This window comes from Physella acuta, unplaced genomic scaffold, assembly GCF_028476545.2.
Source record: "Physella acuta isolate Inbredline_101_S28 unplaced genomic scaffold, ASM2847654v3 ptg001554l, whole genome shotgun sequence".
NCBI lineage: Eukaryota > Metazoa > Mollusca > Gastropoda > Physidae > Physella > Physella acuta.
Genome location: NW_026733069.1, coordinates 196,790 through 216,498, shown reverse-complemented (window position 1 = coordinate 216,498; position 19,709 = coordinate 196,790). Strand labels below are relative to the sequence as shown.

General features: G+C 38.3%; 1 protein-coding gene across 5 annotated transcripts in view; it reads right to left on the bottom strand.

Moving 5' to 3' along the window:
- LOC131928839 (paladin) overlaps positions 1-19,709 on the bottom strand; it is a 107,157-nt gene that overhangs the window by 20,158 nt on the left and 67,290 nt on the right. For all 5 annotated transcript variants that reach the window (XM_059284984.1, XM_059284980.1, XM_059284983.1 and 2 more), the window contains one exon: positions 3,089-3,268. In XM_059284984.1, coding sequence (XP_059140967.1) covers positions 3,089-3,268 — 180 coding nt within the window. The remainder of the gene's footprint in view (positions 1-3,088; positions 3,269-19,709) is intronic.

Below are 19,709 nucleotides of genomic sequence, written 5' to 3'. Positions count from 1 at the left end.
GTGACAATACCCAAACACACCGGATGTGGATGTTACCAGGTAATGAAATGGTCAGTCACAATACCACAGCAAACACCGGATGTTGATGTTACCAGGGGTGGTCTGTCACAATACCCTAGCAAACACCGGATGTTGATGTTACCTAGGGTGGTCAGTCACATAACCCCAGCACACCGGATCTTGATGTTACCAGGGGTGGTCAGTCACAATACCACAACACACATCGGATGTTGATGTTACCTAGGGTGGTCAGTCACAATACCCCAACACACACACACACACCGGATGTTGATGTTACCAGTTGTAGTCAGTCACAATACCCCAACACACCGGATGTTGATGTTACCAGTGATGGTCAGTCACAATACCCCAACACACACCGGATGTTACCAGTTGTAGTCAGTCACAATACCCCAGCACACACCGGATGTTGATGTTACCAGATAATGAAGTGGTCGGTCACAATGTCCTGTTATAGTTTCACTTTGCTATATAATGTTAAAGCTTAAAATGTGTTAACCTAAAATTATAACAACATTTTTCCGTCACATGAGAGTAGCTTCCGTTTTTATTTAATTAACTGATTTCCCCTTGTCGTTCTCCCAATACAACCCAAGTGGTCCTTGTACCAATCGAAGACCAAAGAACCATAACTCACGATGTTAAAAAAAAACCGAGTAGCGTCTGTTCATTCACACAAAAAAATGGCGGTCAATGGTTGTCACGTACTCTTCAATGCTGGAATCAATATTCGGCTGTAAGTTTTATCCCCACATTGAATGGATGTCGTAATCAGCAGACAAAAAAAAGCCATTGGTTTATTAGTTTTTGGTACTCAGGCACACGAAGGAGATAGCTACGGCTAAAAGTACTTATGTCTCAAGAATAGATTTTTTTTTTTTTGGGATTCATTCTCAGAGAGGTTTCAATTTACTTACTGACAATAGGAATATAGACATTTTTTTTTTGTAAAAATATATGTTGTCGTCAATTAAATCTAGCTGAAAACATTACTATCATGTCTGTCTTAGTTTGCAAAGAAAGTATTTTAAGCGCCGCGGTTGTCATTAAGCTGTCCAAAAACTAGGTACACATTTAGGTATTTAAGTTTATAGCTACAGGATGTTACTCCCTCGTCAATTACCCCCAGTATGTACCCCCCTCCCGTAGCAATTACCCCCTGTCAATTACTCCCCCCGGGGGAATTACCCCCCCCCCCCCAGGTTAGAATCTTAACTCTAACTTAATTTCTATACCTCTATATTATCTTAATCCTAACTTTAAGAAAAAGACAAAAACCTAAGCATTCACCTCAGCCTAAAACTTAACACAAAACCAAAGTCAACTCTAGACATTGGTTTAAGCCTAGCCTTGACCATAGGACAAACCCTAATCCAAGCCCTGACCCTAACCCGGACCATAACACTAACCCTAATCCTAATATTAACCCTAACCCTAGCCCTAACCCTCTAGCTGTACCTTAAGCGATGTCCGGGGGGGGGGGGGCGGTAATGGACAGGGGGTAATGGACAGGGGGTAATTACTCCAGGGGGTATTGTCGGGGGGGGGGTGAATGCCCTGTTCCCAAGTATATCTACTTTTATATATATATATATATATATATATATATATATATATATATATATATATATATATATATATATACATATATATATATATATATATATATATATATAACTATTTGAGTCCCTCTAATAAAAAATGAAATACATAGCAACATAAACCCTGTTCACGGCCCCCATATAGTCCTTTCGTGTGAGATTCCCTGTGATGTGACAGACAGTTGTAGACCGATACTTACAGCGAGAACTACCCCAAGCGCCCCCTGGGGAGACTTTATGATTAAATGGGGTCCAACTCTGCGGCTATGTACCACCCGTAGAAGTGGTCTACGGGGATGTGGCATTCACTGGTGAGGGGGGGGGGGACCTGGTGGCTGGAGTCATAGTGTGGTTGACCAGTGGATGGTGGTTAATAGTCTGTGTCCATCTTCTGCATACTAGATGTGCTTCATCAGATACCAGATACGGTACATCTTCTCGATATACTATGAGGTCTAACGTCTTAATAGAATATGTGGTCCATCTTCTTGATAGAATATGATGTCCGTCAGTTAGATACCAGGTATGGTCCATCTCGATATAATATTAGGTCTAATAAAATATGTAGTCCATTATTTACATACAATATGTGGTCCATCTCCTTGATAGGATATGTGGTCAACCTCCACGATAGATTATGTGGTCCATTCGTTGATCGGCGTTACTAGTCATTTAATTTCCATTTTACAGTCCCCTATTTACAAAGTTCTATCGCAATAAATACTATTATTTAATCAATTGAGAACACGTTTGATAGTCAATTAACTGCTTAATTATTTAATTGATTAATTTACTACTACCGTCCAGGTTATAAAGACTGTCTCTAAAAGTTTTGTACTTTTAAAATGATTGACGTTTAGCGAAGTACTATAGAAAAATTAAACTGGCGACGAAAGAAGAATTTTAATTTCAGTTTATTTTGGTCGTGTGTCAAAATATTTGTATGACTGAAATCATAAAAGCTTCTTGTTCGTCATGTACTGCTGTATTGAGTTTTGATCATAATAAGACAACTTTGTACTGTATTTAGACAGATATTAGCACAATAGAGAATAGCAAAATTTGGAAATATCCTGGACAAATTCTTATTACATGTCTTTATGAATTATATTACTCTAGCAAAATATATGATCTTAATGAGTTTTGATTTCAAGATTGGTCAGAAATTTTGTTTTTCATTGCTTAAAAAAAAAGAGAATGATTATAACATTGTAAACAACCTTGATAAGTATATATATATATATATATATATATATATATATATATATATATATATATATATATATTATAAAATACACATATTTGTTCGTTATTACATGTTTTATGATTGTCTGCTAGAAATATTCTACCACGCTACCACTTCAATTAAAACAACAAGACATAAATCCGATGGCAAGCGTAAAGATGTGTACGTAAACAGGCCTACACAGTGATAAGTTGGCCGTGAACACACACCTACAACTTACTGAATGGCCGTCCGTCACAATGTGGCTCAGTATCTTGTTCAGCCCGTTCACTGTGGGCTGGCCGGATGCGAAGACCGGCTGGTCGGACGAGGCTTGGTAGAAATTGGGGGCGCTTAACGTCCTGTACGTCTGGAGGACGTCATTGACGTCATTAAAATCTTGGACGACGAAATATTTGCCCTGCAACAGGTAGGTGATAGTGTGATACATCCACATAGACATACACAGAGAGAAATAGCATGGACATAAATAACATACAGAGAGACACATAGAAAAACAGAAAAAACACACAGACAAAAAAGCGCATAGACACATACACGCATATATATACAGATGGAAACAAGTAGGCCTACATAATGATGTATAGAAAGAGTAATACGAAAACATAAATGGGTATGTGTATATATGTATGTATATATATATATATATATATATATATATATATATATATATATATATATATATATATATATATATAGAGAGAGAGAGAGAGAGAGAGAGAGAGAGAGAGAGATGGACGTATACATACAAATGCATACTTGCACACACCTACACACACACACACACACACACATATATATATATATATATATATATATATATATATATATATATATATATATATATATATATATATATATATATATATATATATATATACATAAGTATATACATAAATATATAAATACATATATACGTCTATATATAAGGCATATATATATATATATATATATATATATATATATATATATATATATATATATATATATATATATATATATATATATATATATATATATATATATATATATATATATATATATATATATATATATATATATATATATATTATATATATATATATATAAAACTATATTATATTGCGCAACAATCAACTGAAGGAAGCGAAATGTTCGCTTGACCTGCCCCATCTGAAAGTTTCTCGTGTAGTCTAACGAGCCCGTGGACACGGGGAGATCAGTGACGTGAAAATATCGGCCAGACAATCTCCATAGGTTATCGAACTGTGGACACTTTTATGCACCGCCAGGAGCGGGCCCACGAATATCAGAGCGCGAGAAATTAACTGCTGGTGTTGGGGTGAGCTCGTAATTTGTGTTTGGAGCAATTCGTTTCGATGTTGGGCGGTTCGACAAGTTTTCGGAGAAGTTATTAATTTGTTGTCGAAACTTAGGCGTTTGGTTTATTGTCATGCAGTTCATTTAGTTGAGGTGGTTTTCTTCAGATAAACGATGAGTTGCGGAGGGGGGGGGGGGGGTTCGTCAGTCCTGGTCTGTTGGGCGTCACCACATTTTATAAACGCTACTGGCTAATATGGCGTCCCTCAACTTATTTCATTTGACGTCTTGTAACATAGTCACTTCCATTTGTATATCAGCGAAAGTGCTCTTATTCAATGGTATACTCTGCTTCACTTGCCGTATATCGCGCAGAATTGTGTCGTTAATTGCCTGTAGAGAAGGCCTATATAACTTACATTGCTTATTTCCCGCATGAGTTAATAAGTAGCAATTAATTATAAATGGCTAATTTTAAATATTACTATGATTAGCCTACATGTATACACTCCTGTGTTCATCGGCTATGTATTTTGTATAGGCAGAATCCACTGGATTTGAGTGTTTAAGTTAATCCGGACTCTGTATAGCTGTTTGGCTAGGCAGAATCCACTAGATTTGAACGTGTAAGTTAATCCGGGCTCTGTTTATCTATTTGGCTAGGCAGAATCCACTGGATTTGAATGTTTAAGTTAATCCGGACTCTGTATAGCTGTTTGGCTAGGCAGAATCCACTAGATTTGAACGTGTAAGTTAATCAGGGCAGCCTCCATGACACTTGTACGCTCCTGCGTGTATCTTTATTTATAACTCAGCGAATGCTAACATGGTTTATATCTCATAAATATGTAGAAGATGTATAAATTGTATTTATGATCATAAATATTTATATCGGTGGCAATGTAGCAGAAATACAAACGCCGTGTCGAATAGACAAGGGAATGTTTGATACCAATTTAATGTAGGTCATAAAATATTTGAGTGTCCCCTGATGAAAAAATACATCCATCCAGCATCACGCCTGTGATGTGATAGAGGGGCGGATATTAATAATGGCTGAAGGATAGATGGACGGATGGATGGATGGACGTGTGGACGGATGGACGGACGAATGGATGGACGGATGGATGGATGGATGGATGGACGTGTGGACGGATGGATGGACGGACGGACGGATGGACGGACGGACGGACGGACGGACGGACGGACGAACGGACGGACGGACGGATGGACGGATGGACGGATGGACGGATGGACGGATGGACGGATGGACGGATGGACGGATGGACGGATGGACGGATGGACGGATGGACGGATGGACGGATGGACGGATGGACGGATGGACGGATGGACGGATGGACGGATGAACGGATGGACGGATGGACGGATGGACGGATGGACGGATGGATGGATGGATGGATGGATGGATGGATGGATGGATGGATGGATGGATGGATGGATGGATGGATGGATGGATGGATGGATGATTGGATGGATGGATGATTGGATGGATGGATGGATGGATGGATGGATGGATGGATGGATGGATGGATGGATGGATGGATGGATGGATGGATGGATGGATGGATGGATGGATGGATGGATGGATGGATGGATGGATGGATGGATGGATGGATGGATGGATGGATTGTGACCTACTTAGGTCGAGTCATTTTTATTTTGACATTGTATAATTCCTTATATGGAATGATGGTGTAACACCTGGGGTTTTTCCACTGACTTATCAAGGTGTTTGAGACATAGAAATTTTCCATTAAAATCTGATTGAATGATTCTGATCAGATGATTATCCCAACCAATGGTGACATGAGTTGAGGATAACCTCCCCTGTCACAGAAGTCTTTAATTGCCCTGCAAACTCGCAACACGAGGCAGTTTATCTTGACCTGGCAGTCTACGAGGCTGTTTTACCTTAATCAGGCAGCCGTCCATATTGTCCGGCTATAGACCCTGACCATTTGAACGTGAGAGTACTTAAGACCTGTGTGTGCCTTGCTTTCTTCAGTTGATTTAGTCTTCTAGTTTAATATTACTTGTCGCTAAGTAAGTCTTGAAGCTACAGTAGTGTTGTGTGGCCTGTAGCTGTTCTTTAGACAGTGTAGAAATCTGTGATAGTGTTTTTTTCCTGCATTTTGTAAGTTGGGTTTTTGATACTTTATAGATTAAATATTTTATCTAGTTCATCTTTGTGTTCTACCACATCTGTGTTCGCTGATTAAAAGGTCGTATGTAGATTGGATGAGTGTTAATTACAATTGTATCACTAGCTTCCCTAGACATTAATTTCGAGCCCTAGTGTGTCGTTGTGTTAAGTGTTCATCCACTTAGGCCGTAAGGCATTTGCATATGACCCCGAAAAAAGAATCCGGGGACGTTCTCCTTCTATTTGGCTGATAGATAGGTTAACGTTACAAAGTGGGGTCTCGCCGAGATTTAATCTGTCGTTCCAGTTGTTGGTTATATCAGTTAAGCCCTAAGTTTAGTTGGGTCTAGTTGTTTTTATATCTAGTGTAGCGCCGTGGTCTTACAACGCGCGCTCAGGCTAGAGTTATCTAGGTCAAATAAGCAGACGTGTCGTCCTACATTTAGAGGTCAAGTACACGGCCCAACACGGTGTGTTAATTTAAAGGATCTAGGCTTGTTGTGATTTTCAAGTTAGGGTTATGGAGTCTTTTTTGGCTAATCCTACTTTTGAAGGTGTAGAAAAGTTGAGTAGAAAAGTGTTGATTAGTCTTGTTAAAGAATTGAAATTGGATTATTCTGTTACGCAGAAGTCAGAGGTGTTGAGAGATAAAATTGTTGTTCATTTCATTAATGAAGGAGTATTTGATGAAAGTTTGTTGGCTGGTGTGTTGCTCCGCGAGGAGAAAACTCTAGAGAAGGTAGAATTAGAAGCTAGAATTGCTTTAGAGAAGGAGAAAGTTGCTTTAGAGAAGGCTTTAAAAGAAAAGGAGTTTGAAACTAAAAGTGCTCTAGAGAAACAGGAGTTAGAGGCCAAAATTGCTTTAGATAAGAGGAGGTTGGAATTAGAGTTTGGTCAAGTTAGTGATGTCACTTCTCCGGTAGATCCAAAAAAGTTGTCGGTAGGGCAAGTGATTGCCAAATTTGGGAAATTAGTTCCTAAATTTGATGAAACAGATTTGGTCGTTTTCTTTAACTCGTTTGAGAGTTTAGCGAAGACATGTGAATGGCCTGAAACTTCCATTACTGCTTTATTGAGCTCTGTCCTTACTGGGAAAGCTGCAAAAACATACCAGGCACTCTCTCACGACGTTCAAAATAACTATAGTTTGGTCAAGACTGCCATTTTGAAGGCCTACGCACTGACGCCCGAGGCCTATCGGACAAAATTCCGAACACTCCGCAAGTTAACCACACAATCATATGTGGAATTTCTCTTTGAAAAGGAGAAAATATTCTCAAGGTGGCTACACTCTGAGGAAGTTTCTGAGTTTGAGAAACTCAGGTCACTTATCCTAAGGGAAGAATTCCTATCGTCCCTGCCTGAAGAGATACGACTACACATTCTGGATAACAAGATAACTGACATCCAGAAGGCTGCTGAGTCGGCTGACACATATATGTTGGTGCATAAGAAACCACCAGTGTCAGGAAACCGCCTCAACCCCGTGCTTCCCCTTTTTGGCAGCAATCATCCTGTTGGCCAACATTTGAAGGCATCACAGTCCAGAGAGAAACGAAGATCAACTCTCAATCGTCGAGCAGTATGCCAGTTCTGCAAAAGGCCTGGTCACCATGTCAAGGACTGTTACAAACGTCGTCAATATAACAGAGAGGTGGTGCGTACTTCCGCGCACTATGCTCTATCCCCTCAAGCAGCCAGTTCAACTATGAACTCTAGAATTCAAAAGGACTCTAACCCTAAGTGTCCGCAAGAAGGTAGTCAAGTCTCCACACATTATGTGCAGTCACATTTTGACTGTTCTCGCCACCATCCAGTTTCTTCCGAGTCTACCGATCTCGAGGGATCGAGAAAAGTTGACTTTTCATCTTTTATTGCCGAAGCCATCATTAGCAAACCAGGTGATCCGTTGTCTCAGAAGAATATCACCGTTCTAAGAGACACAGGAGCGTCACAATCACTCCTTTTGAAAAGTTCAATGGACATTTCACCAGAGACGAACACCGGAAGGATTTCCATTATCCAGGGAGTAGGGACAAAATCTACTGTCGTCCCTCTACACAAGTTTGCCCTGAAACATCATCTCGTCGAAGGTGAGGTCATTTTAGGTGTGATAGATAGTATTCCTGTCCCAGGAGTACACCTACTTCTAGGGAATGACCTTGCGGGAAGCAAAGTATACCCTTGTACGGTTTCAGACCCTTCGTCAACAGTTCCAGATAATGATTATGAACTGTATCCTGCATGTGCGGTGACAAGAAGCCAGACCAAACAATTGGCTGACACAACGTCTGAACCACACCCGCCATCATCGTCAAGGAATTCGACTCCCAAACTGGAGTCTATGCTTCCAGAAAACACAAGCTTGGGCTTACCCCTGAGAATATCTCAGGAAGACATCATTAAAGCTCAACAAGTCGACGCGGAACTCAAAGCAACGGTCGAAAAATCTCTATCATCTGACGATGGAGAATATTTCTCCGAGAACGGCCTCTTCTTTCGTCGCGCTATACCAGTGATTGCCTCACCAGCCGAACCATGGTTGGGTAAAAACCAGCTGTGGGTCCCTCCACCTTATCGGCATGAAATACTTAAGCTGGCACATGACCATCCAATGTCAGCGCACCCAGGTGTCACTAAAACGACGGCGAAAATCAAAGAACTGTTCTTTTGGCCCAAAATGAGAAAAGATGTGTCGCGTTACTGCAGAAGTTGCACGAACTGTCAGTTGGCCGGAAAGCCAAACCAGACAATTCCTAAGGCCCCTTTGAGTCCAATTCCTGTGTTAGAAGAACCTTTTTCTAAAATCGTCATGGACTGTGTAGGTCCCTTGCCTAAAACCAAGGCGGGCAACGAGTACCTACTTACCTTTATGTGTTCAAGTACCCGTTTTCCCGAGGCGATTCCCTTACGGAACATTAAGGCAAAGACTGTAGTCAGAGCCATGACCCGGTTCTTCACTACCTTTGGATTACCTAGAATCGTGCAAACAGATCAAGGCAGCAACTTCACCAGTCACCATTTTCAGGAAGCGCTAGCCAAGCTAGGCGTTACCCACATCACCAGCTCAGCCTACCACCCTCAGTCTCAAGGCGTACTTGAGCGGTTCCACCAAACCCTCAAAACCATGCTAAGAACGTTCGCTAACAGTAACACCCAATGGGATGAGTCTGTTCCTTGGATTATTTTCGCCGCGAGGGACTGTGTCCAGGACTCTTTAGGCTACTCGCCTTTTCAACTTGTGTTTGGACATTCTGTCCGTGGCCCCCTGAAGCTGATACACGAACGTTGGACAGGTACCAGTGATCATCCAGTGGAAAACTTCGACGATTTTCACGTTCGACTGAAAGCCGTGTGCGAAATGGCTCACAAGAACTTAAGAAAGGCCCAAGTGAGAATGAAAGAACTGTATGATAAGAGTTCTTGTAAACGAACATTCAATCCAGGCGACAAAGTTCTTGTGTTAGTGCCTAATCTGAACAATGCGTTATCCTTGAGATATTGTGGACCCTTTACTGTGCATTCAAAATTAAGTGATTTGAACTATGTTGTCAATACGCCCGACAGAAGAAAGAAACAGACAGTGTATCATGTCAACTCACTGAAAAAGTATTATGATAATTGTAACAATTTTCAATCCACAGCTAAAATTACTTTACCTGTATGTTCAAATGTTTCTGATGATGTGATACATGATAAATTGAAACCCCCAAAATTGGTAAATTCTTCCTTTTTAGATAATTTGAATGTCCACCTTATGCATTTGTCCACAGAGGAAAGCCATAGATTGTCTCAAGTATTTGAGACATTTCCCTCTATTTTTGGGGATGTCCCCAAAGAAGCGAAGGTTCCACCTCATGATGTAGACGTTGGTGACGCAAAACCCATTAAACAACACCCCTATAGAGTTAACCCGGAAAAAGCTGCTTTGATAAAAGATGAAATTGATTATATGCTCAAGAATGATATCATTGAGCCCAGTTTCAGCAACTGGAGTTCCCCATGTCTCCTAGTCCCGAAAGACGGTGGATCTTTCAGGTTTGTGACCGACTTTAGGAAGGTAAATGAGCTCACCAAAGCTAATTCCTATCCTTTACCTCGGATAGAGGACGTTATTGATAAAGTTGGTCAGGCTAAGATAATTTCCAAAATTGATTTACTTTCAGGATACTGGCAAATCCCCTTATCTGACCGTGCAAAAGAAATATCTGCTTTTGTAACCCCTAATGGTTTTTATAGATACAAACGTATGCCCTTTGGTATGCGAAATGCTGGTCAAACTTTCCAGAGGGTCATTAACTCTGTCATTGCTGACATAGACCAATGTGAGGCCTACATAGATGATATAGTTGTATTTTCTAATACTTTTGAAGAACATATTGTTCAATTGACTGACCTTTTTAGAAAATTGTCTAAGTTAATTTTACTGTAAACTTACATAAAAGTGATTTCTGTAAAGCTTCAATTACCTATTTGGGTTATCAAGTGGGAACGAACCAAGTTCGGCCCATTGAAGCTAAAGTAGATGCTATTGTAAAGTTGCCACCTCCCAAAAATTGTAAAGAGATCAAAAAGTTCCTTGGGATGGCTGGTTACTATAGGCGGTTCTGTCAAAACTTTTCAGCTATTGCTGAACCTCTTACTGCATTATTGAAAAAGGGTGTTGAGTTTGAATGGTCCAATAAATGTCAAGAAGCTTTTTTTACCATTAAGTCATTTTTATCAAATGCTCCTGTTATGGCTGCACCAAATTTTAGCAAGCCCTTTAAACTTGCCATTGATGCTAGCAACTTAGCCATTGGCTCAGTCCTATTTCAAGAAGACAACATGGGAATTGACCATCCCATTGCCTTTTTTTCCAGGAAGTTAAATGAGAACCAAAAGAATTATTCTACTATTGAAAAAGAAGCTTTAGCTTTGGTTTTATCATTACAACATTTTGAAGTCTATGTCTCTTCTTCAACCAATCCAGTCAGAGTGTTTTCTGACCATGATCCCCTGAAATTTACCTCTAAGTTAGGACAGACAAATCAAAGAATATTGAGATGGTGCTTATATTTCCAAAATTTTAATCTGGAAATTTCACACATTAAGGGTAGTGATAATGTTGTGGCTGATTGTTTGTCAAGGATGTAAAATCTTGTTGTACACATTGATCATGTGACAGGCTTTGTGGTTCATTGGGACCATAAACAGGTTTTGTTTGAGTGTCACTCATATGAAAATGAGTGGTGTGAGTTTTGAATTTTTTTTAAAATTCCAATCCTGTTGAATATTTGGTTTATTTTCAGGTGAACCTTAATTAAAGGTGGTTTTTGATTATATGTAATCTTTTATAATAATATGTCTCATATGACTCCATTGATATTGTAGCTAGTCATTGAAATAAAGGTCTTACCCTGGCGGGTTTACCACTTTTAATATTCTCATGGAAAAATTGTAATACCCTTTTTTGAGGGATTTTGATGTATAATTACTTTCTGAAGGGTTTCTCCCCTTTCACCAATTGTAAAAGTTGGAGTTACTTCCCTTTTATGTTCAGGGATATTTTCATCTGGTATTATGATTTTGATTGCCTACATTTGTAAAACATTTTTGTTATTTCATTGCCAGATTGGTTCCTTATGTATGTTTTTGTGGAACCTATCTGTCACTTCCAAAAAGGGAGGGGATGTGACCTACTTAGGTCGAGTCATTTTTATTTTGACATTGTATAATTCCTTATATGGAATGATGGTGTAACACCTGGGGTTTTTCCACTGACTTATCAAGGTGTTTGAGACATAGAAATTTTCCATTAAAATCTGATTGAATGATTCTGATCAGATGATTATCCCAACCAATGGTGACATGAGTTGAGGATAACCTCCCCTGTCACAGAAGTCTTTAATTGCCCTGCAAACTCGCAACACGAGGCAGTTTATCTTGACCTGGCAGTCTACGAGGCTGTTTTACCTTAATCAGGCAGCCGTCCATATTGTCCGGCTATAGACCCTGACCATTTGAACGTGAGAGTACTTAAGACCTGTGTGTGCCTTGCTTTCTTCAGTTGATTTAGTCTTCTAGTTTAATATTACTTGTCGCTAAGTAAGTCTTGAAGCTACAGTAGTGTTGTGTGGCCTGTAGCTGTTCTTTAGACAGTGTAGAAATCTGTGATAGTGTTTTTTTCCTGCATTTTGTAAGTTGGGTTTTTGATACTTTATAGATTAAATATTTTATCTAGTTCATCTTTGTGTTCTACCACATCTGTGTTCGCTGATTAAAAGGTCGTATGTAGATTGGATGAGTGTTAATTACAATTGTATCACTAGCTTCCCTAGACATTAATTTCGAGCCCTAGTGTGTCGTTGTGTTAAGTGTTCATCCACTTAGGCCGTAAGGCATTTGCATATGACCCCGAAAAAAGAATCCGGGGACGTTCTCCTTCTATTTGGCTGATAGATAGGTTAACGTTACAGGATGGATGGATGGATGGATGGATGGATGGATGGATGGATGGATGGATGGATGGATGGATGGATGGATGGATGGATGGATGGATGGATGGATGGATGGATGGATGGATGGATGGATGGATGGATGGATGGATGGATGGATGGATGGATGGATGGATGGATGGATGGATGGATGGATGGATGGATGGACGGACGGACGGACGGATGGGTGGACGGATGGGTGGATGTTCAAGTGGACGGTTGGATGGATGGATTTGATGGGTGGATGGTTGGACAGATGGATGGACCGAAGGACGGGTGGACGGATGGGTGGATGGTCAGATGGACGGTTGGATGGATGAGTGGACGGTTGGACAGATGGATGGACAGAAGGACGGGTGGACGGATGAACGTTTGGAAGGATAGACGTAAAGACGGATGGACGAATAACGGAAGCTAAATTATGACCCGGCGAAGAAAGAACAGAAAGAGAAACGTTGAAATTGATAGCAGCACTGATGTCTGGGGAAAAGCTAGAAACTCCGAGACGTGAGAGAGGGGGGTTGGAGGGGGGTAGTGAGACTCTTTTATAGAGAAGGAGACAGGTTGACGGATGAATGAATAGCGAGATGAAACAACGAACTAACGAACAAACGCTCTGTTGAACAGGCCGAAAGCTAAACAACGTAAATAGCGAACAAAATTACTGTAGCAGAAGACAGAACAGACGACCCAGCAGACGTGGGATGGTGGCTTGGGTCCGGTCGTTCGATTGCTGTCTGCTCGCAATCGATGGACCTCCCGTTTCTGTAAATCACTGCATTGTCATCTTTTTTTTTATTTGCTGCTGCATTGTCATCTTTTTTTATTTGCTGCTGCATTGTCATCTTTTTTTTTTATTTGCTGCTGCATTGTCATCTTTCTTTATTTGCTGCTGCATTGTCATCTTTTTTTTATTTGCTGCTGCATTGTCATCTTTTTTTTTTATTTGCTGCTGCATTGTCATATTTTTTTAATTTGCTGCCGTATTGTCATCTTTTTTAAAATGTGTTTCTGCATTGTAACCGTTTTTTTTTTAAATTTGGTACTGCGTTGTGAGATTTTTTTTTTAAATTTGTCATTGCATTGTAATTTTTTTTTTAATTTGGTACTGCATTGTAATCTTTATTTTTTATTTGCTGCTGCATTGTAATCTTTTTAAAAAAATTGATATTGCATTGTGATCTATTTTAAATTTGGTACTGCATTGTGAGTTTTTTTAATTTCGTATAGCATTGTAATCTTTTTTTTTTTAAATGTGTTGTGTTGGAGGAAATTCCCTTCAATATTGCAATTAAGAACCTGGAAAAAGAAGAAAAAATGTGTTCCACTTTTTTAGCCTTGTTTTTTTACATACCTGGCTAGATCATGGACAAGAAGATTTACATTGAAACGAGTTTCAATCGATCTCAGATTGTGAGCCGCGCTATAAAAAAAAACTCGGCTAAAAGCTCTCAATAATATAATGTGATCCATCAATGTCCGCTGTGTTCATTGACAAAACAACGGTCGGCTGTTGATACAATCGGCTGTTGATACAATCGGCATTTTGGCGTGGAGATTTTTGTCTTCAAGGACAAGTGGGTTTTTTTTTCCATTGGCTCGTTTACTTTTTCTCACTCTGATTTTTTTAACATAAATATTTGCTTACTTTCACTTTCTATTTAGTACAAGAAAATCATATGACGCAGTAAAAAAAAACTTTGAAATATTTTTTTTTTGAGTTCTATAACATTGAGTGTGGACCCGCAGAACAATGTCTAGCTGTAATTAGATGGTACATGAGAAGACGACATGTGGCAGCATGGAAAGGATTTGAACCAATGTGCTAGTATCAAGTCTCCACAAAACATTAAAGCAACTAATTCACAAATCAGACTAAATTCACACACACAACTATTGCCACGAGAGATAAAATTATAGGCCAAAACAAAAGTCTATTGTTGCTGTTAACATGTTCTAAACAGTTCGGTTTTCCGGCACTGTCCTATCATGTTTGCTGATGATCAATCTACCATCTTTCGTACAGTTTCAATATACGCTAACGTCTACTCCCATGGGCGAATAAAACTATCATTATTATATTATACGTAATTACCTAAATACTCAATTACTCGCTTAACCAGATAATGCATTATTAATTCAACATTTACTGTAACAAAAAAAAATTCGAGCTTTTTAAAAAGTTGATATGATTGCATCAATTTCCACATTTCTATCACACAACATCTAACATTACCGAACTTTGAGATGCCACCCCCCCCCCCACGCACATACTGGGGCGAGTTGGAAAGAAGGGAGGTAAGATGTCGCGTCTAATCTATTTCCCTGTGTTTCCCATCAATCTAAATTTTCACGGTCTCTACACTAAAAACTGTATCATCATTCACTATTAGGTGAAATAGCTTTTGTCAGGGACTCGCTTTGGTCTTGGGTTGTCTCCCTTTTTTAAAAAAACACCACACACGCATACACAGACCACTCCTCTACAGGGTGAAAGTGAGTGAGGGCCCCGTATATATATATATATATATATATATATATATATATATATATATATATATATATATATATATATATATATATATATATATATATATATATATATATATATATACGTTCAGGTTGGTTAGAGATACACAACAACTCTTCGTGACTATGTTCACTTCTTTTATTCCGTCAAAAAAATATATATTCAAAAGTAGCCCTCGTCCTATCGCTAGCGACTAACCCCTGACAATCATTCACTCCAGCTTTTATATATATATATATATATATATATATATAATTTATATTTATATTTATTTTATTTATACTATATAGCCTATATTTAAATATATATATATATATATATATATATATATATATATATATATATATATATATATATATATATATATATATATATATATACATATATATATATATATATATATATATATATATTTATATATATATATATATATAATTTTTTTTAAAGTTACTCATGTATGTGTGTATGTATGTATCTATACTGTTATATATATATATATATATATATATATATATATATATATATATATATATATATATATATATATATATATATATATATATATATATATATATATATATATATATATATATATATATATATATATATATATATATGTATAGTCTAGTGGATTTATGAGTTCGTGCCGTATTGTGACATGGGCACATCCAGCTTAAGGCCATCCATCAGAGTTCTTCATGGCCTAATAACATGCAACCATTTCCCGGTGTTAGACCAGTTTCATCAACTTTGATTTACCTTGTTCTAATAGTCAGAGGCCATGGGTCACGTGGCTCCCGTGTCCCTGCTCTGAGCCACCTGCTGTGTGCCAGGGGTCAGCCCATGAGCCGCACTGACCAGCAGTTAGTGACTTTTTGGGCCCAGGTCGGACCCCCCACCCCCACATTTTACCCCCGACTCATAAGCCACTTATAGACTAAGAAGCTTCGAAATCGATGAATAACTTAACTGTCAGTGCCTTTAGATGACGTCACAAATATGGATTTTCCTAGTCCCTTCGGTTGCCATGGTAACGGTGGACGGCGGTCGTGATTAACGCGCTCCCGAAAGGCATTAATTAAAATCACTTAACTTGTTTCTTTAATTGTCCTCTCGCTTTAAAACTATTCCACGTTTTTAAAGAACCTACCAAAGTACATGAACTTTAACCTTTCTTCCCTCCCCTCTCTTACGTTTTGGTTTGTCTCTTGTATATATTATTTTATAGATATACTGGTAAACAAAAATGGTGAGTGAATGAAATACTTTAACGGGAAAAGCGAGGGCGTTAAAGGAAACCAGAATCAGTGGTGCGTTAATAATAGGTTAATTGCAAATTAATAGGTAATTAGTTAGAGTAAGATCTAATCAGCGGAAGACTTAAAATGCAATAAGTGATTTAAAAATAGGTCGTTAAGGAAATTTAAAAAGCTTAATATTTGCTGACCAAATTAAAATTGGAGCGTTTTGTTAAAAGTTGAAGTGCTTGTTGTAAGATACATCATGGCTGCACAACGCGAGATGTGGTAGGAAATGGTTGCGAGTTGACGAAGGAAGTTCTTTTAAGTTCTAACATTAGATTCTCATGACAAAAACATCATACACCAGCAGGGGCGGAACTACAGTGCCGCCAGACCCCGCAATGCGGGGGGGCCCACGACGTTTAGGGGCCCTATTCCGACCAAAAACACATGAATTTTCCTTTCATAAATAATGTTTTTCATGCAAATTGATAGTAGTTTTGTAAAACAACAAACAGGTCTACTGTAGCAGTGATTGTTCTACAGTAACTAACACACTGTTGCGTAGAAAAATAAAAAATCTACAAGAGCTCTACTTTGAAAGATAGGCAAACGTTCACAATACTTCCATGACTTACTGCCCTTTATCAAAACACGGGTGCCCATAAAGCTCATTTAAATAGTTTTGTACTATGTAAATTAAAGAGCCATTTATTCTCTTAATTATTATTTAAATGAGACATATTAAAGAATCCTATAGCTATAAAAATTAATGTATTCAAAACTAATAATATAAATACAAAAAATCATAAAAATAAACATAACGCGAGAAACCATTTTAAAATCAAGCTTACGTGTTTATATAATTTTGACCAGCCGGCAATTTTGTCACTTTTTTCGGTACACAAAGACGTAATCCAAACATTTGTAAAACACGATTAATGCTGCGCTCGAAATGAGTTGGGACTTATTGTTGTCTGGTTCGTTATCTCAGAGTGGTTATACATCGCAATAAAATAGATTAAAATACTCAGGTAATAGACTAATTAAAATTTTGAGAAGCGGGCTACTTATACATATGTATGTATGTATGTATGTATGTATGTGTATATATATATATATATATATATATTTATATATATATATATATATATATATATATATATATATATATATATATATATATATATATATATATATATATATATATATATATATATTTATATTTATATATATATATATATATATATATATATATATATATATATATATATATATATATATATATATATATATATATATATATATATTTATATATATATATATATATATATATATACATATAGGGGGGCCCAAAAATTTTTTTTGCGGGGGAGCCTTTTTTTTCTAGTTCCGCCACTGTACACCAGATTTTTTTAATGATGTTAGCAAGAAAACATGTTTCGTTTACATTTTCACAGGATCTTGCAGCTCAGAGTTCGTGATACGATATGCCACAATAATAGGACGGGGTAGAGCGCTAGACTGTTAATCCGAGATTCTCGAGATCGAATTCAGGTTCAATTCAGTAGAATGTCCCTGAGTCTACCCAGCTCTGGTGGGTACCTAATTCACGTTAGGGAAAGTAAAGTGCTGACCACACTATCTTTTGATATTACCCGGACGTCACAAAAACAGGTGAACTCTACTTCACTTGCCCCGTTGACCGTCAGGTTTGAAAATGGAATTAAACCACAATGACAGGTGTTAGCATAGCTAAATATATGCGTGTTCCCGGTGTCTAATTAAATGTGTATTCCTTTCGGACCTTTCGGTACATGTAGCAGAGAAAGTAGAGTACATCTGTTTCTGACATTTGAATATCCCTTTACTTTTTCTAACGTAAGTAAGGCACCCATATGAGCTTAGAGGGCTCAGTGACGTTGCACGGAGTTATGCTTGAGATCCTATCTCGAGACTGTTGGCCTAGTAATGATGCGCTATAACTCCCAACCAATCCGATTGGGTGTGGATGTGTGTTACAGTCATGCGAGACTACACATCTCTATCACCTACTTCCCCCCTTCTCCGTCTATCAATCTCGACAACCAACTCCAGTTCACACATTACATGACCACATTTCAACAAAGGGAAATAATACAGCAACACGGGCTGAACTCAACTCACCAACTCATTATCCCAGTGGCTCTAAACTATGTCTAGCCTAGCCATAAAACCACACATCATGTGTCACAAAGGCGTGTTCACGATCTGTTATTTATTACACGTCATTACACCTGGTTTTAAAAATATATTGTGACATGAGTTTTAATGAGGTCTAAGCCTTTGATTGCCGTGAACTAGATACCCCACTGCTCCATGTTGCTTGTGTGTGTACACACCCCACTGTTTCAATCGAACCAAAATCACATCAAAGGATCAAATATTAAACCCAAGGTGCTGCTTGAAGCCTTAACCAGATTTTTTACATTAAACGTATCGAGATGTTCGACCATAGCCCAGATTAAGCCTAAATGCAACGGTATTATTTCGTTTATTTCCGCCCTCACGGTTTTATACGACACGTTTTAAAAATAATTGGTTATATTTAAGCTATGCGATTTAATTGTTGATGTCATCTAGTGCCACACTACATGTCGATATCATTCAGTGCCACACTATATGTTGGTGTCATCCAGTGCCACACTACATGTTGGTGTCATCCAGTGCCATACTACATGTTGATGTCATCCAGTGCCACACTATGATGTCATCCAGTGCCACACTATGATGATGTCATCCTGTGCCACACTATGTTGATGTCATTCAGTGCCACACTATGTTGATGTCATCCAGTGCCACACTATCTTGATGTCATCCAGTGCCCCACTACATGTTGGTGTCATCCAGTGCCACACTACATGTTGGTGTCATACAGTGCCACACTACAACTTGATGTCATCCAGTGCCACACTACATGTTGGTGTAATCAAGTGTCACACTACATGTTGGTGTCATCCAGTGCCATACTACATGATGATGTCATCCAGTGCCACACTATGATGTCATCCAGTGCCACACTATGATGATGGCATCCTGTGCCACACTATGTTGATGTCATTCAGTGCCACACTACATGTTGGTGTCATCCA